General features: G+C 56.4%; 1 protein-coding gene and 1 long non-coding RNA gene across 2 annotated transcripts in view; one reads left to right on the top strand and one right to left on the bottom strand.

Moving 5' to 3' along the window:
* The first annotated feature begins 163 nt into the window (after nucleotides 1-163).
* Nucleotides 164-7,301, top strand: LOC136006512 (uncharacterized). The gene is made up of 3 exons (XR_010609169.1): nucleotides 164-339; nucleotides 6,130-6,272; nucleotides 7,034-7,301. It is a non-coding gene; the product is annotated as an uncharacterized LOC136006512 (long non-coding RNA).
* Nucleotides 7,302-8,051: 750 nt separating this feature from the next.
* MYBPC2 (myosin binding protein C2) overlaps nucleotides 8,052-23,240 on the bottom strand; it is a 35,482-nt gene continuing 20,293 nt past the window's right edge. The window contains 13 exon segments of the mRNA XM_065664539.1: nucleotides 8,052-8,084; nucleotides 11,457-11,643; nucleotides 12,817-12,953; nucleotides 13,714-13,873; nucleotides 14,434-14,573; nucleotides 15,689-15,881; nucleotides 16,821-16,909; nucleotides 17,706-17,870; nucleotides 18,673-18,807; nucleotides 20,195-20,383; nucleotides 21,247-21,313; nucleotides 21,315-21,352; nucleotides 22,535-22,694. Of these exon segments, the coding sequence (XP_065520611.1) occupies nucleotides 8,074-8,084; nucleotides 11,457-11,643; nucleotides 12,817-12,953; nucleotides 13,714-13,873; nucleotides 14,434-14,573; nucleotides 15,689-15,881; nucleotides 16,821-16,909; nucleotides 17,706-17,870; nucleotides 18,673-18,807; nucleotides 20,195-20,383; nucleotides 21,247-21,313; nucleotides 21,315-21,352; nucleotides 22,535-22,694 (1,671 nt within the window). The 3' untranslated portion in view covers nucleotides 8,052-8,073.

The following is a 23,240-nucleotide window of genomic DNA, read 5'->3' as shown; positions in this document are numbered from 1 at the left end:
ATGGGGTGGGGGGCGTGGCTTGCCGGCTTCGGCGCGCTTGGCCGCGGGCGCCATCTTGAGGCGTCCCCGGCGCCATCTTGAGCGGCGGCAGCGCCGGGGCTCGGAGCGTCCGGTAACTCCGTGTGTGCCCCCCCCCCCCCCCCCCCCCTTCCGTGGTCCCATCCGGATCCTTCCCGGTTCCATCCGGATCCCTCCCGGTTCCATCCGGTTCCCTCCCGGGCCCCCGGCCCCAGCCCCGCGGTGCCCGCCCCGCCATGGGCCGGCTGCGGCGCTGCCTGGCCCGGGGGGAGCTGGGGCCGCTGAGGGAAGCTGCGGCTGCTGGAGAGCGAGTTCGTGCAGGTGAGGGGAGAGAGCCCCTTATGGACCATACAGAGGGCGTATGTCATCGTTATATAGCCTTTATCTGCCCCTATGGACCCTATAGAGGGCATATGTCATCGTTATATAGCCTTTATGTGGTCCTATGGACCCTATAGAGGGCATATGTCATCGTTATATAGCCTTTATGTGGCCCTATGGACCCTATAGAGGGCATATGTCATCGTTATATAGCCTTTATGTGGCCCTATGGACCCTATAGAGGGCATATGTCATCGTTATATAGCCTTTATGTGGCCCTATGGACACTATAGAGGGCATATGTCATCGTTATATAGCCTTTATGTGCCCCTATGGACCCTATAGAGGGCGTATGTCATCGTTATATAGCCTTTATGTGGCCCTATGGACCCTATAGAGGGCATATGTCATCGTTATATAGCCTTTATCTGCCCCTATGGACCCTATAGAGGGCATATGTCATCGTTATATAGCCTTTATGTGGCCCTATGGACCCTATAGAGGGCGTATGTCATCGTTATATAGCCTTTATGTGGCCCTATGGACCCTATAGAGGGCATATGTCATCGTTATATAGCCTTTATGTGGCCCTATGGACCCTATAGAGGGCATATGTCATCGTTATATAGCCTTTATGTGGCCCTATGGACACTATAGAGGGCATATGTCATCGTTATATAGCCTTTATGTGCCCCTATGGACCCTATAGAGGGCGTATGTCATCGTTATATAGCCTTTATGTGGCCCTATGGACCCTATAGAGGGCATATGTCATCGTTATATAGCCTTTATCTGCCCCTATGGACCCTATAGAGGGCATATGTCATCGTTATATAGCCTTTATGTGGCCCTATGGACCCTATAGAGGGCGTATGTCATCGTTATATAGCCTTTATGTGGTCCTATGGACCCTATAGAGGGCATATGTCATCGTTATATAGCCTTTATGTGGCCCTATGGACACTATAGAGGGCATATGTCATCGTTATATAGCCTTTATGTGGCCCTATGGACCCTATAGAGGGCGTATGTCATCGTTATATAGCCTTTATGTGGTCCTATGGACCCTATAGAGGGCATATGTCATCGTTATATAGCCTTTATCTGCCCCTATGGACCCTATAGAGGCATATGTCATCGCTATATAGCCTTTATCTGCCCCTATGGACCCTATAGAGGGCATATGTCATCGTTATATAGCCTTTATGTGGCCCTATGGACCCTATAGAGGGCGTATGTCATCGTTATATAGCCTTTATGTGGCCCTATGGACACTATAGAGGGCATATGTCATCGTTATATAGCCTTTATCTGCCCCTATGGACCCTATAGAGGGCATATGTCATCGTTATATAGCCTTTATCTGCCCCTATGGACCCTATAGAGGGCATATGTCATCGTTATATAGCCTTTATCTGCCCTTATGGACCCTATAGAGGGCATATGTCATCGTAGGGCATATGTCATCGTTATATAGCCTTTATGTGGCCCTATGGACCCTATAGAGGGCATATGTCATCGTTATATAGCCTTTATGTGGCCCTATGGACCCTATAGAGGGCATATGTCATCGTTATATAGCCTTTATGTGGCCCTATGGACCCCTATAGAGGGCATATGTCATCGTTATATAGCCTTTATCTGCCCCTATGGACCCTATAGAGGGCATATGTCATCGTTATATAGCCTTTATGTGGCCCTATGGACCCTACAGAGGACGTATGTCATCGTTATATAGCCTTTATGTGGCCCTATGGACCCTATAGAGGGCATATGTCATCGTTATATAGCCTTTATCTGCCCCTATGGACCCTATAGAGGGCATATGTCATCGTTATATAGCCTTTATCTGACCCTATGGACCCTATAGAGGGCATATATCCTCGTTATATAGCCTTTATGTGGCCCTATGGACCCTGTAGAGCACATATATCGTTATATGGCCTTTATCTGCCCTTATAGACCCTGTATATCACATATATCATCGTTATATAGCCTTTATCTGCCCCTATGGACCCTATAGAGCACATATATCATCGTTATATAGCCTTTATTTGCCCTTATAGACCCTGTATATCACATATACCATCTTATGTAGACCCTGTATATTAAATATATCATCTTATATAGGCCCTATATATCACATATACCATCCTTACATAGCCTATGAGTGCCCCCATAGACCCTGTATGTCACATATACCATCTTAAATAGCCTATGAGTGCCCCTATAGACCCTATAGATCACATATACCATCTTATATAGCCTATGAGTGTTCCTATAGACCCTGTTTATCACATACACCATTGTTACAGACTGTATATATCACATATACCATCGTTATATAGCCTGTGAGTGCCCCTATAGACCCTGTCACATACACCATCTTATGTAGACCCTATAGATCACATATATCATCATCATATAGCCTATGAGCGCCCCTATAGACCCTATATATGACATATACCATCGTTATAGACCCTGTCTATCACATACACCATCTTATATAGCCTATGAGTGCCCCTATAGACCCTGTATATCACGTATACCATCGTTACATAGCCTATGAGTGCCCCTATAGACTTTGTATATCCCATACACCATCTTATGTAGACCCTATAGATCACATACATCATGATTATATAGCCTATGAGCACCCTATAGACCCTATATATCACATACACCATCCTTATACAGAGTGCCCTCTATAGACCCTGTATATCACATAGATCATCATTATATAGCCTATGAGTGCCCCCATAGAGCCTATATGTCATGTATAACATATATATTGTCATTATACAGTCTATGAGTGCACTATATAGGTCTTATGTATCTTATATATCATCATTAACTAGCCTATATGTCAGCGTATGTCCTATATATTATTATATAGCCTATGTATCATTATTATATAGCTTATATATTCTATATGTTAATATTATATGCCCTACATGTCACCATATATTCTGTATGTTATCATTAGATGTTTTACATATCACTTTATATTCCATACATGATTATGTACCCTATATGTCACCGTATAGCCTATATATCATCACTAGATCCCCTATAGATCCCCCTGTATCCCATACATCATCACTGTATCCCCTATCTCCCTATATCCCATATATCCCCATTAGATCCCCTATCTATCCCGCTATATCCCATATATCATCACTCTATCCCCTATCTATCCCCCTATATCCCATATATCATCACTATATCCCCTATAGATCCCCCTATATCCCATATATCATCCCTAGATCCCCTATCTATCCCCCTATATCCCATATATCCCCATTAGATCCCCTGTCTATCCCCCTATACCCCGTACATCATCACTCTATCCCCTATCTATCCTATATACCATATATCCCCATTAGATCCCCTATACATCCCCCTATATCCCATATATCATCACTATATCCCATATATATCCCCCTATATCCCATATATCCCCATTAGATCCCCTCTCTATCCCCCTATATCTCATATATTATCACTATATGCCATATATATCCCCCTGTATCCCATATATCCCCATTAGATCCCCTCTCTATCCCCCTATATCCTATATATCCCCATTAGATGCCCTCTCTATCCCCCTATATCCCATATATCCGCATTAGATCCCCTCTCTATCCCCCTATATCCCCTATATCCCCATTAGATTCCCTCTCTATCCCCCTATATCCCATACATCATCACTCTATCCCCTCTATCCCCCTATATCCCATATATCCCCATTAGATCCCCTCTCTATCCCCCTATATCCCATATATCCCCATTAGATCCCCTATACATCTCCCTATATCCCATATATCATCACTATATCCCATATATATCCCCCTATATCCCATATATCCCCATTAGATCCCCTCTCTATCCCCCTATATCTCATATATCATCACTATATCCCATATATATCCCCCTGTATCCCATATATCCCCATTAGATCCCCTCTCTATCCCCCTATATCCCATATATCCCCATTAGATCCCCTCTCTATCCCCCTATATCCCATATATCCCCATTAGATCCCCTCTCTATCCCCCTATATCCCATATATCCCCATTAGATCCCCTGTCTATCCCCCTATACCCCGTACATCATCACTCTATCCCCTATCTATCCCCCTATATACCATATATCCCCATTAGATCCCCTGTACATCCCCCTATATCCCATATATCATCACTATATCCCATATATATCCCCCTATATCCCATGTATCCCCATTAGATCCCCTCTCTATCCCCCTATATCCCATATATCCCCATTAGATCCCCTATACATCCCCCTATATCCCATATATCCCCATTAGATCCCCTCTCTATCCCCCTATATCTCATATATTATCACTATATCCGATATATATCCCCCTGTATCCCATGTATCCCCATTAGATCCCCTCTCTATCCCCCTATATCCCATATATCCCCATTAGATGCCCTCTCTATCCCCCTATATCTCGTATATCATCACTATATCCCATATATATCCCCCTGTATCCCATATATCCCCATTAGATCCCCTCTCTATCCCCCTATATCCCACACATCATCCCTATATCCCCTCTCTATCCCCCTTATCCCATATATCATCACTATATCCCATATATATCCCCCTATATCCCATACATCATCCCTATATCCCCTATCTATCCCCTATATCCCATATATCCCCATTAGATTCCCTATCTATCCCCCTATATCCCATATATCCCGTTAGATCCCCTGTCTATCCCCCTATATCCCATACATCATCCCTATATCCCCTGTCTATCCCCCTATATCCCATACATCATCCCTATATCCCCTATCTATCCCCCTATATCCCATACATCATCACTCTATCCCCTCTCTATCCCCATATATCCCCATTAGATCCCCTCTCTGTCCCCCTATATCCCATATATCCCCATTAGATCCCCTCTCTATCCCCCTATATCCCATATATCCCCATTAGATCCCCTCTCTATCCCCCTATATCCCCATTAGATTCCCTCTCTATCCCCCTATATCCCCATTAGATCCCCTCTCTATCCCCTCTCTATCCCCATATATCCCCATTAGATCCCCTCTCTATCCCCCTATATCCCATATATCCCCATTAGATCCCCTCTCTATCCCCCTATATCCCCATTAGATCCCCTATCTGTCCCCCTATATCCCATACATCATCACTCTATCCCCTCTCTATCCCCATATATCCCCATTAGATCCCCTATACATCCCCCTATATCCCATATATCCCCATTAGATCCCCTCTCTATCCCCCTATATCCCCATTAGATCCCCTCTCTATCCCCCTATATCCCATACATCATCACTCTATCCCCTCTCTATCCCCATATATCCCCATTAGATCCCCTATACATCCCCCTATATCCCATATATCCCCATTAGATCCCCTCTCTATCCCCCTATATCCCCATTAGATCCCCTCTCTATCCCCCTATATCCCCATTAGATCCCCTCTCTATCCCCCTATATCCCCATTAGATCCCCTCTCTATCCCCCTATATCCCCATTAGATCCCCTCTCTATCCCCCTATATCCCCATTAGATCCCCTCTCTATCCCCCTATATCCCCATTAGATCCCCTCTCTATCCCCCTATATCCCCATTAGATCCCCTCTCTATCCCCCTATATCCCATATATCCCCATTAGATGCCCTATACATCCCCCTATATCCCATATATCCCCATTAGATCCCCTATACATCCCCCTGCATCCCCATCAGATCCCCTCCGTACCCCATACGTGCCCCGTGTGTCCCCGCAGGTGACCCGCACCGGGGACCCCGCCGGCCCGGTCACCGTGGCCATCGCCGCCTCCTGCCCTCACCTCCCTGCTCCCGACCTCCTGCTCCTGGCTCGGCCGCTGCCTCCCTGCCCTGGCGAGCACGAGGAGCTGCAGCTCCTGGGGTGCGTCCCCTTCCATACATCCCAAAGCATCCCAATGCATCCCAATGCATCCCAATGCATCCCATTGCATCCCAAAGGCATCCCAATGCATCCCTATGCTTCCCAATGCATCCCATTGCATCCCTATGCATCCCAATGCATCCCAATGCATCCCATTGCATCCCAATGCATCCCAATGCATCCCAATGCATCCCATTGCATCCCAATGCATCCCAATGCATCCCTATGCTTCCCAATGCATCCCATTGCATCCCAATGCATCCCATTGCATCCCTATGCATCCCATTCTATCCCAATGCATCCCATTGCATTCCATTGCACCTGTATGCATCCCTATGCATCCTATTGCATCCCATTCCATCCCAATGCATCCCCATTCCATCCCAATGCATCCCTATGCATCCCATTGCATCCCATTCCATCCCAATGCATCCCATTGCATCCCAATGCATCCCACTGCATCCCAATGCATCCCTATGCTTCCCAATGCATCCCATTGCATCCCTATGCATCCCATTCCATCCCATTGCATTCCATTGCACCTGTATGCATCCCTATGCATCCTATTGCATCTCATTCCATCCCAATGCATCCCATTGCATCCCAATGCATCCCATTCCATCCCAATGCATCCCATTGCATTCCATTGCACCTGTATGCATCCCTATGCATCCTATTGCATCCCATTCCATCCCAATGCATCCCATTCCATCCCAATGCATCCCATTGCATCCCTCCTCCTTCCTTCTCCCTCTGCCCAGGCTCTTCCCACTCTCCTGTGTCCACCTCTCCCTCTGGAGCCGGCGCCGGCACCGGCTCCGGGTGCGCTTGGCCACCGGACGCGCGTTCTTCCTGCAGCTCCTGGCTCCATCCCTATGGAGCCTCCGGCTCCTCTTCAGCCGCTGGCTCCGCCTCCTCTTCCTGCTCCACGGGACCCCCCCCGCCCCTTCTGCCCCCCCAATAAAGGCGGAGGGAGATGGGGACACCCCCATTGCGCTCTGATGTCGTGTCCCCCCCCATAAGCACAGACACAGCTTGGAAGGTTCCATTTATTCAAAGGGGGGGGGGGGGGGGGGCTCCATTTAGCCCCCTCGAGTCCTGCAGCCCTAAAGGGGGGGTGGAGGTGTCATTATGGGGGTAGCACCCCCCTATTAGGTGCTGATCCCCCCCCCCCAATGAATGCCCCTAATGGAGAGGCCCCCAATTAAATGTGTACCCCAAGTAAGGCGGCTCTTTAACCCTCCCATTAAACCCCCCAATTAACCCCCAATAATTAACCCCCCCATAATTAACCCCCAGTTAGACCCCCCCAATTAATCACCCCCATATTAACCCCCCATTAAACACACCCATAATTAACCCCCCCCATAATTAACCCCCAGTTAGACCCCCCAATTAATCACCCCCCATATTAACCCCCCATTAAACACTCCCATAATTAACCCCCATTAAACCCCCCATAATTAACCCCCCATAATTAACCCCCAGTTAACCCCCCAATTAATCACCCCAAATTAATCCCCCATTAAACACTCCTATAATTAACCCCCCATTAACCCCTCCCAATTACCCCCCATAATTACCCCCTATAATTAACCCCCAATTAAACCCCATCAATTACCCCCCCAGTAGCCCCCCCAATTAAACACCCCCCTAAGAAACCCCCTAATAACCCCCCCATAATTAACCCCCAATTAAACACCCCCAAATTAGACCCCCCCCAAATAAACCCCCCATAATTAACAACCCCCCCCACACCCCATAATTACCCCCCCCTCACCATCTCATCCAGCCACTGCTCTCACTGGGGCACTGTGTGGGGACAGATGGGGGTTGGGGATGTTGGCACCCCCCCCCCCTTAACAGCCCCATTGCCCCCCCAACACCCCATTGCCCCCCTCTAACACCCCAAAGACCCCCTAAAGACCCCCCCAGCACCCTATTACCCCACCAACACCCCATTGCCCCCCATCTGTGACCCCGTTGCCCCCCCATATGCCCCTCACCACGTATCTCGGGCCGGCACTTGGTGAGCACCCCCCTTCCCCATTGAGCACCCCATTGACCCCCTCTATGACCCCATTGAGATCCCATTGACCCCATTGGGACCCCATTGGAACCCCATTGACCCCATTTGGACCCCATTGACCCCCTCTATGACCCCACTGGCCCCCTCTATGACCCCATTGGGACCCAATTGCCCCCCATAGGGCCACATAGCCCCCCTCTATGACCCAATTGGGACCCCATTGACCCCCTCTGTGACCCCACTGCTCCCCATAGGGCCCCATAGCCCCCCTTTATGACTCCTTTGGGACCCCCTTGACCCCCTCTATGATTGCATTGCCCATACCACTGCCCCCCTCTATGACCCCATTGGGACCCCATTGGGACCCCATTGACCCCCTCTATGACCCCATTGGGACCCCACTGACCCCCTCTACGACCTCATTGACCCCCTCTATGACCCCATTGCCCCCCATAGGGCCCCATTGCCCCCCTCGGTGACCCCATTGGGGACCCCATTGACCCCCTCTATGACCCCATTGGGACCCCACTGACCCCCTCTACGACCTCATTGACCCCCTCTATGACCCCATTGCCCCCCTCGGTGACCCCATTGGGACCCCATTGACCCCACTGGGACCCATTGCCCCCCTCTATGACCCCATTGGGAACCCATTGCCCCCCCTCTATGACCCCATTGGGACCCCATTGATCCCCTCTGTGACCCCATTGGGACCCCATTGCCCCCCTCTATGACCCCATTGGGACCCCATCGACCCCATTGATCCCCTCTGTGACCCCATTGGGACACCATTGAGACCCCATTGTCCCCCTCTATGACCCCATTGACACCCCATTGCCCCCCTCTATGACCCCATTGGGACCCCTTTGGACCCCATTGACCCCATTGCCCCCCACACTCCCCCCATAGGGCCCTCACCACGTATCTCAAGCCGGCACTCGGTGAGCGCCTCCCCCAGCTCGTTGACCGCCCCCATTGACCCCCTCTATGACCCCATTGGGACCCCACTGACCACATTGGGACCGCATTGACCCCATTGGGACCCAATTGACCCCCTCTATGACCCCATTGGGACCCCATTGGGACCCCATTGCCCCCCTCTATGACCCCATTGGGACCCCACTGACCACATTGGGACCGCATTGACCCCATTGGGACCCCATTGCCCCCCTCTATGACCCCATTGGGACCCCATTGACCCCATTGGGACCCCACTGCCCCCCTCTATGACCCCATTGCCCCCCTCTATGACCCCATTGAGACCCCATCGACCCCATTGGGACCCCATTGGCCCCCCCTCTATGACCCCATTGGGACCCCATTGCCCCCCCTCTATGACCCCATTGACACCCCCACTGCCCCCCTCTATGACCCCACTGGGACCCCTTTGGACCCCATTGACCCCATTGCCCATACTCCCCCCATAGGGCCCTCACCACGTATCTCAAGCCGGCACTCGGTGAGCGCCTCCCCCAGCTCGTTGACCGCCCCATTGACCCCCTCTATGACCCCATTGGGACCCCACTGACCACATTGGGACCGCATTGACCCCATTGGGACCCAATTGACCCCCTCTATGACCCCATTGGGACCCCACTGACCACATTGGGACCGCATTGACCCCATTGGGACCCCATTGCCCCCTCTATGACCCCATTGGGACCCCATCGACCCCCATTGGGACCCCATTGCCCCCCTCTATGACCCCATTGGGACCCCATCGACCCCCTTTAGGACCCCATTGACCCACTCTAGGACCCCATTGGGACCCCCACTGCCCCCCTCTATGACCCCATTGGGACCCCATTGCCCCCCATACTCCCCCCATAGACCCCATAGTGCCTCACCACGGATGTCAAGCCGGCACTCGGTAAGTGCCTCCCCCAGCTCGTTGACTGCCCCATTGCCCCCTCTATGACGCCATTGGGACCCCATTGCCCCCCTCTATGACCCCATTGGGACCCCATCGACCCCATTGAGACCCCATTGCCCCCCTGTATGACCCCATTGGGACCCCATTGATCCCCTCTGTGACCCCATTGGGACCCCATTGCCCCCTCTATGACCCCATGGGGACCCCACTGACCACATTGGGACCCAATTGACCCCATTGGGACCCCATTGTCCCCCTCTATGACCCCATTGGGACCCCATTGACCCCATTGGGACCCCATTGCCCCCCTCTATGACCTCATTGGGGCCCCATTTACCCAATTGGGACCCCATTGACCCCATTGGGACCCCATTGACCCCTTTGGACCCCATTGACCCCATTGCCCCCCATAGGGCCCTCACCACGTATCTCAAGCCGGCACTCGGTGAGCGCCTCCCCCAGCTCGTTGACCGCCCCATTGACCCCCTCTATGACCCCATTGGGACCCACTGACCACATTGGGACCACATTGACCCCATTGGGACCCAATTGACCCCCTCTATGACCCCATTGGGACCCCACTGACCCCATTGGGACCCCACTGCCCCCCTCTATGACCCCATTGCCCCCCTCTATGACCCCATTGGGACCCCATCGACCCCATTGGGACCCCATTGCCCCCCTCTATGACCCCATTGGGACCCCATCGACCCCCTTTAGGACCCCATTGACCCACTCTAGGACCCCATTGGGACCCCACTGCCCCCCTCTATGACCCCATTGGGACCCCATTGCCCCCCATACTCCCCCCATAGACCCCATAGTGCCTCACCACGGATGTCAAGCCGGCACTCGGTAAGTGCCTCCCCCAGCTCGTTGACTGCCCCATTGCCCCCTCTATGACGCCATTGGGACCCCATTGCCCCCCTCTATGACCCCATTGGGACCCCATCGACCCCATTGAGACCCCATTGCCCCCCTGTATGACCCCATTGGGACCCCATTGATCCCCTCTGTGACCCCATTGGGACCCCATTGCCCCCTCTATGACCCCATGGGGACCCCACTGACCACATTGGGACCCAATTGACCCCATTGGGACCCCATTGTCCCCCTCTATGACCCCATTGGGACCCCATTGACCCCATTGGGACCCCATTGCCCCCTCTATGACCCCATTGGGACCCCATTGACCCCATTGGGACCCCATTGCCCCCCTCTATGACCCCATTGGGACCCCCTTTGGACCCCATTGACCCCATTGCCCCCCATAGGCCCTCACCACGTATCTCAAGCCGGCACTCGGTGAGCGCCTCCCCCAGCTCGTTGACCGCCCGGCAGCCGTAGACGCCGCCGTCGAAGGGCCCCGGTTTGCGGATGAGCAGCGTGAGCACCCCCTGCGAGTGCCGCGCCAGGAAGCGCGGGTCCGGGCCCAGCACCACCTGGTTCTTGAGCCACACCACCTTGGGCTGCGCGGAGAGACCACAGGAACCCATAGGGACCCATAGGGACCAGAGGGACCCAGAGGGACCCATAGGGACCCATAGGGACCCATAGAGACCCATAGAGACCATAGGGACCCATAGAGACCCATAGAGACCATAGGGACCCATAGAGACCCATAGAGACCACAGGGACCCATAGGGACCAGAGGGACCCAGTGGGACCCAATAAGGGACCATAGGGACCCATAGGGACCCATAGAGACCCATAGAGACCATAGGGACCCATAGAGACCCATAGAGACCATAGGGGACCCATAGAGACCCATAGAGACCATAGGGACCCATAGAGACCCATAGAGACCACAGGGACCCATAGGGACCAGAGGGACCCAGAGGGACCCATAGGGACCATAGGGACCCATAGGGACCCATAGAGACCATAGGGACCCATAGAGACCCATAGAGACCATAGGGACCCATAGAGACCCATAGAGACCACAGGGACCCATAGGGACCAGAGGGACCCAGAGAGACCCATAGGGACCGTAGGGACCCATAGGGACCCATAGAGACCACTGAAACCCACAGGGACCCATAGGGACCATAGGGACCCATAGGGACCCATAGAGACCATAGGGACCCATAGAGACCCATAGGGACCATAGAAACCCATAGAGACCCGTAGAGACCCATAGAGACCACTGAAACCCACAGGGACCCATAGAGACCATAGGGAACCGTAGAGACCCATAGGGACCATAGAGACCCATAGAGACCATAGGGACCCATAGGGACTCTTAGAGACCCATAGGGACCCATAGAGAGCATAGGGACTCAGACAGACCATAGGGACCCATAGAGACGATAGGGACATGTAGAGACCACTGAAACCCATAGGGACCACTGACGCCCATAGGGAGCCATAGAGACCCATAGGGACCATAGGGACTATAGGGATCCATAGGGACCATAGAGACCCATAGATACCATAGGGACCCATGGAGACCCCCAGCACTGAAATGAGCCCCAAACCAGCTCCAAACGAGCCTTGAAACAGCCCCAAAAGAGCACAAAATCAGCCCCAAACCAGCCTGAAATGGGCCCAAACCCTTTCAGATCCTCCCCCCATCACCCCCCACTTGTGGGGCAGAGCCGGGGGAGGGACCCCAACCCTCCCCATAGCCCCCCCCCCCATACCTTGGGGTGCCCGCGCACGGCGCAGTTGAGGGCTGTGCTGTACCCGGCCACCGCGCTGCGGTCCACGAGCGGGGTCAGGAACTGGGGGGCTGAGCGGAAGTCGTGCTCCTGGAACTGGGGGGGCTTCAGGTTCAGACCTGGGGGGGAGGACGGGACAGGGACAGCTTCAATGGGGGACCCCCCTGCACCCCAAAAGTGAGCCTTGGGGATGCTTTGGGGGTGCTTTGGGGGTGCCTTGGGGATGCTTTAGGGATGCTTTGGGGGTGCTTTGGGGATGCTTTGGGATGCAGGAGGAATGGTCCAACCCCCATAACCCCCCCAAACCCCATTAGGACCCCCCCAGACTGCTTTAGGGATGCTTTAGGGATGCTTTGGGGATGCTTTGGGGGTGCTTTAGGGATGCTTTGGGATGCAGGAGGAGTGGTCCAAACCCCATAACCCCCCCAAACCCCATTAGGACCCCCCTCCAGACAGCTTTAGGGATGCTTAGGGATGCTTAAAGGATACTTTGGGATGCTGGAAGAATGGTCCAGCCCCCCAAACCCCCCATAAACCCCTTTAGGATCTCCCCAGACTGCTTTGGGATGCTTTGGGGTGCCTTAGGGATGCTTTGGGGATGTTCTGGGGATGCCTTGGGGATGCTTTGGGAGTGCTTTGGGGATGCATTGGGGATTCATTGGGGATGCTTTGGGAATGCTTTGGGGATGCTTTGGGAGTGCTCTGGGGATGCATGGGGATGCATTGGGGATGCTTTGGGATGCTTTAGGGATGCTTTGGGATGCAGGAGGAATGGTCCAGGCCCCATAACCCCCCCAAATCCCATTAGGACTCCCCCAGACTGCTTTAGGGATGCTTTGGGATGCTTTAGGGATGCTCCATCATCCCCCCGCCCCGGACCTGCTTTGGGGATGCGGGCGCTGTTGGAGCTCAGCGCCGCGGTCTCGCTCAGCCCGCACTGGTTCTCGCTGTACACCCGGAACAGGTACTCATTGCCCATCACCAGCTCCGACACCGTGCACCGCGGCTGCCGGTTGTGCTCGTACACCGTGAACCACTCCTAAGGTACAAGGCGGGGGGGGGGGGGGTGTTGGGGGTCTCCAGTGGGGCTTTAGAGGGGTTCTTATGGGGCTTTGGGGCTCCTATGGGGTTTTGGTGGCTCTTACGGGGGTTCCTATGGGGCTTTAGAGGGGTCTTACGGGGCTTTGGGGGTTCCTATGGGGCTTTAAGGGACTCCTATAGGTCATTAGGGGCTCCTATGTGGCTTTAGAGGGCTCCTATGGGGCTCTGGGGTTCCTATGGGCCTTTAGAGGGGTTCTTATGGGGCTTTGGGGGCTTCTATGGGCCTTTAGAGGCGTTCTTATGGGGCTTCCTATGGGGTTTGGGGGGCTCCTATGGGCTTTAGAGGGTTTCTTATGGGCCTTTAGGGTCTTCTATATGCCTTTGGGGGATCCTGTGGGCCTTTCGTGGCTCCTATGGGGATTTGGGGGGCACTGATGAGTCTATGGGGGCATTTAGGGGGCAATCCTATGGCCAAGGGGGTCAATTAAGTGGGGTCTGGGGGGCAGTTATGGGTCTAAGGGGCAGTTGGGGGTCGGGTTTCCCCCCCCCACCCCGCACCATAGTCCTGGTGTCCGCCTTCTGCACAGTGTAACCGGTGACCTCGGCGTTGCCGTCGTCCGCGGGGGGCTCCCACTCCAGCGCCGCGTTGAAGCCCCACACCTCGGTCACGTGCACGTTGCGGGGGGGGCCCGGGCGGTCTGGCAGCAGGGGGCGCCCTTCAGCACCCCAAACCCACCCCGAAACACCCCAAAACTACCCCCAAAACACCCTAAAATACCTCAAAACGCCCCTAAAGACCCCAAAACCATCCCAAAACACCCCAAAACCACCCCAACCCACTCTGAGAACACCCTAAAACACCCCTAAAAGCCCCTAAGCACCCCAAAACACCTCAAAAAGCGCCCCAAAACCCTCTCAAAACACTCTAAACACCCCAAGCCACCCCAAAAAATCACTCTCAAAACACCCTCAAACACCCCTAAAAGTCCCTAAGCACCCCAAAACCACCCCAAAACACCTCAAAAAACCCCCCAAAACACCCCGAAACCACCCCAAAACACTCTCAAAACACCCTAAAATACCCGAAAAAGCCCCCAAACACCCCAAAACGCCCCTAAACACCCCAAAACACCCCTAATCACCCCAAAACATCCCAAACCACCCCGAAACACCCTCAAACCAGTCCAAAACACCCCAAAACCCCACCAAAACACCCCCAAACCGCCCCTAACCATCCCAAACCACCCAAAAAGACCCCAAACCACCCCAAAACGCCCTCGGATCACCTCCATACACCTCAAACCCCCCCCAAACGCGCGCAAACCATTTCCCGCGCCCGCGCGCCCTGCAGCGCCCCCTGCCGTTTCCCGCGCCCCCTCCCGCAGCGCCCCCTGCCGTTTCCCGCGCCCCCCATGCCGTTTCCCGCGCCCGAAGCGCCCCCTGCCATTTCCCGCGCGCCCTCCCGCAGCGCTCCTGCCGTTTCCCGCGCGCCCCCTGCCCATTCCCGCGCCCCCCCATGCCGTTTCCCGCGCCCGAAGCGCCCCCTGCTGTTTCCCGCGCGCCCCCTGCCGTTTCCCGCGCCCGAAGCGCCCCCTGCCGTTTCCCGCGCGCCCCCTGCCTTTTCCCGCGCCCGCAGCGCCCCCTGCCGTTTCCCGCGCCCCCCCATGCCGTTTCCCGCGCCCGCAGCGCCCCCTGCCGTTTCCCCGCGCGCCCCCCCGCCGTTTCCCGCGCCCGCAGCGCCCCCTGCCGTTTCCCGCGCGCCCCCTGCCGTTTCCCGCGCCCGCAGCGCCCCCTGCCGTTTCCCGCCGCTCACCCACGATGCGCAGGCGCAGCTCGGCCTCGTCCTCGAGCGCCTCCACGCGCAGCAGCATCCGGTAGGTGCCGGAGTCCTCGCGCGCCGCCGCGCGGATGAAGAAGACGGCGTCGAACGTCGACGTCCGCACGTTCACGGAGCTGCCCAATGGCTGCCCCTCGCGGGACCACGTGACCTGCGGGCGCGGCTTCCCCTGCGCGGTGGGGCGGGGCCGTTGAGACCCATAGAGACCCCATAGAGACCCCATAGAGACCCCATAGAGACCCCATAGAGACCCCATAGAAACCCCATAGAGACCCCATAGAAACCCCATAGAGACCCCATAGAAACCCCATAGAGACCCCATAGAAATCCCATAGAGACCCCATAGAGACCCCATAGAAATCCCATAGAGACCCACAGAGACCATAGAGAGAGACCCCATAGAGACCCCATAGAAACCCCATAGAGACCCATAGAGATCCCATAGAAATCCCAGAGACCCCATAGAGAGCCCATAGAAATCCCATAGAGACCCCATAGAAATCCCATAGAGACCCATAGAGACCCCATAGAAATCCCAGAGACCCCATAGAAATCCCATACAGATCCCATAGAGACCCCATAGAAATCCCAGAGACCTCATAGAGACTCTATAGAGAGCCCATAGAAATCCCATAGAAATCCCATAGAGACCCCATAGAAACCCCATAGAGACCCCATAGAGAGCCATGAGACCCGTAGAGATTAGAGATCCTATAGAAGCCACATAAAAGCCCCATAGAAGCCCTGTAGAAGCCCCATAGAAACCTGATAGAGACCCGTAGAAACTCCATAGAAATCCCATAGAGATGCATAGAAACCCCATAGACATCATAGAGACCCCCTAGAAACCCCATAGAGACCCCATAGGGACCACGTAGAGACCCATAGAGACTGTGGGGTGACCCATAAAGCCATGGGGCTGTGTGTTCTCCCTATAACCCTATGGGGCGGTGACCCCTCCCTTATACCCTTATAGGACAATGCCTTTCCCCTATAGCTCTGTGGGTCAGTGACTCCCCCTATAGCTCTATGGGGCTGTGACCTCCCCCTCTATACTCCTATGGGGCAGTGCCCCACATGGCCGTGGGGCAGTGCCCCCTAAGCTCACCTGGAAGGGGATCACCAGGTTGACCTGTTCTCCCACCTTCCGCACATAGGTCTGCCGCAGGTGCCGGGGCAGCCGGATCTTGGGGCGCTCTATGGGGCAGGAGAGGGGGAGACGTGTGGGGCGGAGCCACAAGTGTCCTCCCCATGTGTTCCCTCCCTTCGGCGCCAACTCGAGGCCACACCCATGGTGAGTTCCCCCCTTTGGCGCCACCTTGAGGCCACGCCCCCTGTGCGTTTCCTCCCTTTGGCGCCAACTCGAAGCCACGCCCTCTGTGAGTTCCCTCCCTTTGGCGCCAACTCGAAGCCACGCCCTCTGTGAGTTCCCTCCTTTTGGCGCCAACTCGAGGCCACGCCCCCTGTGAGTTCCCTCCTTTTGGCGCCAACTCGAGGCCACACCCATGGTGAGTTCCCCCCTTTGGCGCCAACTTGAGGCCACGCCCTCTGTGAGTTCCCTCCTTTTGGCGCCAACTCGAGGCCACACCCATGGTGAGTTCCCCCCTTTGGCGCCACCTTGAGGCCACGCCCCCCGTGAGTTCCCTCCCTTTGGCGCCACCTTGAGGCCACGCCCTCTGTGAGTTCCCTCCTTTTGGCGCCAACTCGAGGCCACGCCCTCTGTGAGTTCCCTCCTTTTGGCGCCAACTCGAGGCCACGCCCCCTGTGAGTTCCCCCCTTTGGCGCCACCTTCAGGCCACGCCCCCCGCGGCTTCCCCCCCTTTGGCGCCACCTTCAGGCCACGTCCCCCCTCGCACGTGCTCCCCCCCCCCCCCCCCCCGTTTTGGCGCCACCTTGAGGCCACACCCCCCCCCCCGGTGAATTCCCGCCATTTGGCGCCACCTTGAGGCCACACCCCCAACCCGCCCTGGCCCCGCCCCCTCCTGCCGCGCACCCACGATCTCGCGGATGGTCACGTGCTGCCCCACGGCGGGGGGGCTCCGCCCCGCGATGTTGACGCTGAAGACCCGGAACTGGAGCTGCTCCCCCGTGGGGAGCCCCTTGGCCGTCAGCGAGCACCGGGTGACCAGGCCCTCGTGCGCCGGCGTCCAATGGTCCTCTGGGGGGGGGGGGGGGGAAATGGGGGTGCTATGGGGCGCTGTGGGGCGCCATGGGGCTCTATAGGGTGCTAAGGGGCTCTGTGGGGTGCTATGGGGCGCCGTGTGGCTCTATGGGGCGCTAAGGCGCACCCGCTGTGGGGTGCTGTGGGGTGTTACGGGGTGCTATGCGGCACTGGGGGGCTCTATGGGGTGCTATGGGGCGCTATGGGGCGCTATGAAGTGCTGTGGGGGTCTATGGGGTGCTGTGGGGCTCTACGGGGTGCTAAGGGGCTCTGTGGGGTGCTATGGGTCACTGGGGTTCTGTGGGGCGCTGTGGGGCTCTATGGGGTGCTATGGGTCGCTATAGGGCTCTTTGGGGCTCTATGGGGTGCTGTGGGGCACTGTGGGGCTCTATGGGGTGCTATGTGGCTCTGGGGTGCTATGGGTTGCTATAAGGCACTGTGGGGTGCTATGGGCCACTATGGGGCTCTGTGGGGTGCTATAGGTCACTATGGGGCTCTATGGGGGACTGTGGGGCTCTGTGGGGTGCTATGGGTTGCTATGGGGAGCTAAGGGGCTCTATGGGGTGCTATAGGTCACTATGGAGCTCTATGGTGTGCTGTGGTGCTCTATGGGGTGCTATGGGGAGCTAATGGCCCCGCCCCCTCCCCTTGGCTCCACCCCTGCCCCTGACCACAGCCCTTCTCCACCCCACCCTCCCTTCCTTCCCTTGGCCACGCCCCTTCAACTCCCATTGGCCCGTCCGCCCGTAGCCCCGCCCCTCCCACCGCCCTCCCCGCGCTCCCATTGGCGCGCGCACACCCCCCCGCCGCTGGTACTCCACGACGTAGCCGTCGATGCCGCCCGCGCCCACGTGCTCCGGGGGGCGCCACTTGAGCGTGGCCGTGGTGTCCGTGACGTCATCGACCACGAGGTGCGTGGGCTCGCTCGTGGGGGCTGGGGGGGGGGGGGGCAGAGGGGTCACCCCATGGGGAAGCCCCATAGCCCCCCCATAGCATCCCCATAGCATCCCCATGGCATCCCCATAGCCCCCCCATAGCATCCCCATAGCATCCCCATAGCATCCCCATAGCCCCCCCATAGCCCCCCCATAGCATCCCCATGGCCCCCCCATAGCATCCCCATGGCCCCCCCATGGCATCCCCATAGCCCCCCCATAGCATCCCCATAGCATCCCCATAGCCCCCCCATAGCATCCCCATAGCCCCCCCATAGCCCCCCCATAGCATCCCCATAGCATCCCCATAGCATCCCCATAGCCCCCCCATAGCCCCCCCATAGCATACCCATAGCCCCCTCATAGCATCCCCATAGCCCCCCCATAGCATCCCCATAGCATCCCCATAGCCCCCCCATAGCCCCCCCATAGCATCCCCATAGCATCCCCATAGCCCCCCCATAGCATCCCCATAGCCCCCCCATAGCCCCCCCATAGCATCCCCATAGCATCCCCACAGCCCCCCAACAGCCCCCCCATAGCTCCCCCATAGCATCCCCATAGCATCCCCACAGCATCCCCACGGCATCCCCATAGCATCCCCATAGCCCCCCCATAGCATCCCCATAACCCCCCCCACAGCATCCCCATGGCATCCCCATAGCATCCCCATAGCATCTCCATAGCATCCCCATAGCCCCCATAGCACCCCGTAATAACCTATAGCCCCACATAGCTCCCCCCATAGCACCACCATAGCACCCCACAGCCCCCCATAGCATCCCTATAGCATCCAAATAGCACCCCATAACCCCCCCCAGCACCCCATAACACCCCCATCCCCCTCACCCCTTCATTGCCCCCCATTCCCCCCATTCCCCCCATTGCCCCCATTCCCGATCCCCACCCCCCCATCCCCCCATTCCCCCCATTGCCCCCCACCCCTCCATTCCCCCATTTTTCCATTCCCCCCATCCCCCCCATTCTCCCCATCCCCCCATTCCCCCATTGCCCCCCATTCCCCCTATCCCTCCCATCCCCCCCATTCCCCCATTCCCCCATTGACCCCTATCCCCCCATTCCCCCCCATCCCCCCCACCCCTCCATTCCCCCATTCTCCCCATTCCCCCCCATTGCCCCCTTCCCCCCATCCCCCCCATCCCCCCCATTCCCCCATCCACCCCATTCCCCCCTTCCCCCCTTCCCCCCATCCCCCCATCCCCCCCATCCCCCCCATTACCCCATCCCTCCATCCCCCCATTTTTCCATCCCCCCATCCCCCCCATCCCCCCCATCCCCCCCATTCCCCCCTATCCCCTCCATTCCCTCATTTTTCCATCCCCCCCATCCCCCCCACCCCCCCACCCCCCATCCCCCCCCGCTCACCGATGGGCATGAAGGGCCTCGTGTTCACGCTGGGGGGGGAGACGCCGATGGCGTTCACGGCCAGGACGCGCATCTCGTAGAGGACGCCCTCGAGCATCCGCTGCGACTCGAAGGTGGTGCCCGGCAGGGGCTCGAAGTTGAGCTTCACCCAGCGCCGCGAGCCCTGCTTCTTGCGCTCCAGCAGGTACCCTGGGGGGGGGGATATGGGGTGGGGGGGGATGGGGTGGGGATGGGAAAGGGGATGCGATGGGAATGGGGATGGGGATGGGAAGGGGAATGGGATGTGAATGGGATGGGAATGGGATTGGGAGTGGGAGTGGGAATGGGAGTGGCAATGGGATAGGAATGGGATATGGGAGTGGGAATGGGATTGGGTATGGGATGGGAATGGGAAAGGGAATGGGATGGGAATGGGCCATGAGAATGGGATTGGGAATGGGAGTGGGTATGGGTGCGGGGATGGGATGGGAAAGGGAATGGGATGGGAATGGGATATGGGGATGGGATTGGGAGTGGGAATGGGAAGGGGATATGGGATTTGGGAATGGGTGTGGGAATGGGATTGGGAATGGGATGGGGATGGGGATGGGAATGGGAATGGGGATGGGATGGGGATGGTAATGCGGAAAGGGGATGCGATGGGAATGGGGATGGGATGGGGATGGGAAGGGGAATGGGATGGGAATGGGATGGGAATGGGATTGGGAGTGGGAGTGGGAATGGGAGTGGCAATGGGACAGGGAATGGGATATGGGAGTGGGAATGGGATTGGGTATGGGATGGGAATGGGAAGGGAATGGGATGGGAATGGGACATGGGATATGGAATGGAATTGGGAATGGGAGTGGGTATGGGTGCGGGATGGGATGGGAAAGGGAGTGGGATGGGAATGGGATATGGGGATGGGATTGGGAGTGGGAATGGGAAGGGGATATGGGATTTGGGAATGGGTGTGGGAATGGGATATGGGAATGGGATGGCAGTGGGATTGGGAACGGGGTAGGGATTGGGAGTCGCAAGGGGTCTGAAGGGGTCCAGTGCCCCCCACTCACCGGTCACCGGCTGCCCCCCATCGTACTTGGGGGGGTCCCAGCTCAGCGAGGCCCAGTCCTCACCCACGGGCCGTGACCCGGACGTTCTCGGGGGGGTCGGGGACATCTGGGAACCACGGAGAGGACGGGGATGTTCCAGCCCTGAGCCCATCCCCTTCCCTATACCCATCCCCATATCCGTATCCATACCCGTATCCATACGCATCCCATCCCATCCCCATATCCGTATCCATACCCGTATCCATACGCATCCCATCCCATCCCCATATCCGTATCCATACCCGTATCCATACGCATCCCATCCCCATATCCGTATCCATACCCATATCCATACGCATCCCATCCCCATATCCGTATCCATACCCGTATCCATACGCATCCCATCCCATCCCCATATCCGTATCCATACCCGTATCCATACGCATCCCATCCCATCCCCATATCCGTATCCATACGCATCCCATCCCATCCCCATATCCGTATCCATACCCGTATCCATACGCATCCCATCCCCCATATCCGTATCCATACCCGTATCCATACGCATCCCATCCCATCCCCATCCCCATAGGTATACCCATATCCGTATCCATACCCACACCCATCCCCATCCCTGTAACCATAACCATACCCAATAACACATACTCATACCCCATCCCCATCCCCGTCGCATCCCCATCCCATCCCCATATCCATCCCCATACCTGTACCTATACCAATACCTATATCCATCCCCATCTCATCCCCATCCCCAACCCCATCTCATCCCCCCCCCATCCCCACCCTATCCCCATCTCATCCCCACCCCAATCCCATCCCATCCCCACTCCATCCCCATCCCATCCCCACTCCATCCCCATCCCATCCCACCCCATCCCCATCCCATCCCCACCCCATCCCCATCCCATCCCCATCCCATCCCCACTCCATCCCCATCCCATCCCCATCCCATCCCCATCCCATCCCCACTCCATCCCCATCCCATCCCCATCCCATCCCCACTCCATCCCCATCCCATCCCCACTCCATCCCCATCCCATCCCCACTCCATCCCCATCCCATCCCCACTCCATCCCCATCCCATCCCCACTCCATCCCCATCCCATCCCCACTCCATCCCCATCCCATCCCCACTCCATCCCCATCCCATCCCCACTCCATCCCAATCCATCCCATCCCATCCCCATCCTATCCCCATCCCCATCCCATCCCCATTCCCATCCCCACTCCATCCCATCCCCATCCCCATCCCATCCCCACTCCATCCCCACCCCATCCCGGTGCTCACCCACGACGCGGATGATGATGGTGGCCGTGTCCTCTCCTGCGGGGTTGCTCACCCGGATCCCGTACGTGGCCTCGTCCGCCCGCTCCGCACTCTCGATGACGAAGCTGCAGAGCCCCGGGCGCTCCTCCAGGTGAACGCGGCCCTCGTGCTCCGTGAACACCTGTGACGTCAGCGTGACGTCAGCGTGACGTCAGCGCGGGGGCGGGACGGGATGGGACTCACTCAGTAGGACTCAATGGAACTGAATGGGACCCAGTGGGACTCAATGGGACTCGATGGACCTCAGTGGGACTCAATGGAACTCCATAGGACTCAATGGGACTCAATGGGACTCAATGGAACTCAGTGCGACTCAGTGGGACCCAATGGAACTCAGTGGGGCTCAATGGAACTCAGTGGGGCTCAGTGGAACTCAATGGACTCAATGGAACTCAATGAGGCTCAATGGGACTCAATGGACTCAATGGAACTCAATGGGGCTTAATGGGACTCAATGGGACTCAGTGGGACTCAATGGAACTCAGTGGGACTCAGTGGGAGTCAATGGGACCCAATGGAACTCAGTGGGGCTCAATGGAACTCAGTGGGGCTCAATGAGGCTCAATGGGACTCAGTGGGCCTCAATGGGACTCAATGGGACTCAATGGAACTCAATGGACTCAATGGAATTCAGTGGGGCTCAATGGAACTCAATGAAGCTCAATGG

The sequence above is a fragment of the Lathamus discolor genome, unplaced genomic scaffold (assembly GCF_037157495.1).
Source record: "Lathamus discolor isolate bLatDis1 unplaced genomic scaffold, bLatDis1.hap1 Scaffold_256, whole genome shotgun sequence".
NCBI classification, from domain to species: Eukaryota; Metazoa; Chordata; class Aves; order Psittaciformes; family Psittacidae; genus Lathamus; species Lathamus discolor.
This window is presented reverse-complemented; position numbering and strand designations above follow the sequence as displayed.